General features: G+C 47.4%; 1 protein-coding gene across 1 annotated transcript; it reads right to left on the bottom strand.

Annotated features, from left to right (window-relative positions):
* Positions 1-566, bottom strand: LOC118732476 (the record flags this gene model as incomplete). Its single annotated transcript, XM_036461604.1, is given in 1 exon segment — positions 1-566. A coding segment is annotated over 1 exon segment (161 nt), but the record flags the coding sequence as incomplete, so codon positions are not given.
* Positions 567-1,799: the final 1,233 nt, after the last annotated feature.

Here is a 1,799-nt window from a genome sequence, read left to right as displayed (position 1 = left end):
CCACAGAGCCACATTTGGCTATCAATTTTTTTGTGAATTTTTGTGGAAAGGTCCGCTGCATTGGATTTTGAAGGTACCCACCGCCATTGGCCGGCATCTGTAGTTTCGAGCAGTTCTCCAATACGATGCATAACATATTGATTGAATCCTCGTGGGTCCATTTTCAGCCATCGCAGAACTGTTTTCGAGTCTGACCAATAAAAACAGCTGTGTGTAGTTAAATTGCGGGTGCCCTTGACCTTCTGTGTAAGTCGAGCACCGATCACGGCGGCCTGGAGTTCGAGCCTGGGTATAGATAACGGCTTGAGTGGTGCGACCTTCGACTTGGCCGCGACGAGTGAAACTGTAACGTCATCACCACACTGAACGCGTAGGTAACAAGCGGCGGCATACGCGGCTTCACTGGCGTCTACAAATGTATGGATTTGTATATTTGATGCGTCTTGGAGTAGACGAGAATAACATCGGGATATTTCAATACTCGAAATGTGTAGCAGTACTGTTTTCCACTGATGCCACGCCGGATGAAGTTTCGGTGGCAGTTCATCATCCCAGCCGCAGCCCAGTTGCCACACTCGTTGCAGCAGATCGTTTAGGCTGATCGTATACGGTGCTAAAAGGCCCAGGGGATCAAATATGGACATCAGTACCTGAAGAGTTTCCCGCTTAGTCGGTATGACATCATCGCGAAGAACATCTCTTTTTAGTCTTGCAAATCTGAAAGTGTACTTAAAAACATCTTTGTTGGGGTCCCAATACATACCAAGAACTTTTTCTGAATCGCCGAGTGTGACAGGCGCTTGAATTTCATCACACGTAAGTTGAAGGGATCTCACGACCTCAGCCGAGTTGGAGGCCCAGTTTCGTATAGCAAAGCCACCAGCTGCATGAATGGTGCGAACCTCGTCAGCTAACGCCCGAACTTCATCTTCGTTATCCATTGAGTCGATAAAGTCGTCGACATAGTGTGCTTCTTTTATGGCTTCGCACGCCCGTGGATACTTATGCTCGAACGATTCAGCATTCGTATTGCGCACGTAGTGTGCTATACAAGGGGCACACCGAATACCAAACGTCATCGCCTGCATGACGAAAATTGTTGGGTCATCCTCTTCGCTGTTTGGCCACCACAAAAATCGCTGTACGTGCATATCGTCCTTTCTGATGTTAATTCGGTGAAACATCTCAGCGATGTCACCGCATATAGCCACTTTGCCTACTCGAAAAGCCATTAGAACGTCGATGAGCGGTTTCAGTAGGTCGGGACCGGTCATCAGAAAATCATTGAGAGAGTGTCCGTTTGCCTTTGCGGCAGCATCCCACACCAGGCGCGCCTTTTTAGGCTTATTTGGGTTTAATGCTACGAAGATTGGCAGATACCACACGCGACCATTTTCAGCAAATAACTCTGCTTCGGATACCTCTCTGGCGTAGCCCTTAGATAGTAAATTGCCGATTCGCTCGTGAACAGTTGCTCTGAGCACCGCATCGCTTTGCATTTTAGCTTTTAAAGCCTTTGCACGTTTCAATGCCGCTGGATAACTATTTGGCATACTCACTTGATCACTTTTCCATAATAGACCGACTTCATATTTATCACCGACCTTTTGGCACGTATTTTTCAAAATGTCGATAGATTTGGCCTCTTCGCTGGACGTCATGTTTCTTGGTGCGACAGTTTCTAGATCAAAACTGTTTTTCACTGCCTCGTGTATCTCTTCCCAGTCGCATGAACAGTTGTGTACGTTGGCAAATGCCCTTTCAGACTTCCCGCTGGCACCCTGTATTGACCAGCCCAA

The sequence above is a fragment of the Rhagoletis pomonella genome, unplaced genomic scaffold, assembly GCF_013731165.1.
Source record: "Rhagoletis pomonella isolate Grant_MI unplaced genomic scaffold, Rhpom_1.0 Rhpom_scaffold_20793, whole genome shotgun sequence".
Lineage (NCBI taxonomy): Eukaryota > Metazoa > Arthropoda > Insecta > Diptera > Tephritidae > Rhagoletis > Rhagoletis pomonella.
This window is presented reverse-complemented; position numbering and strand designations above follow the sequence as displayed.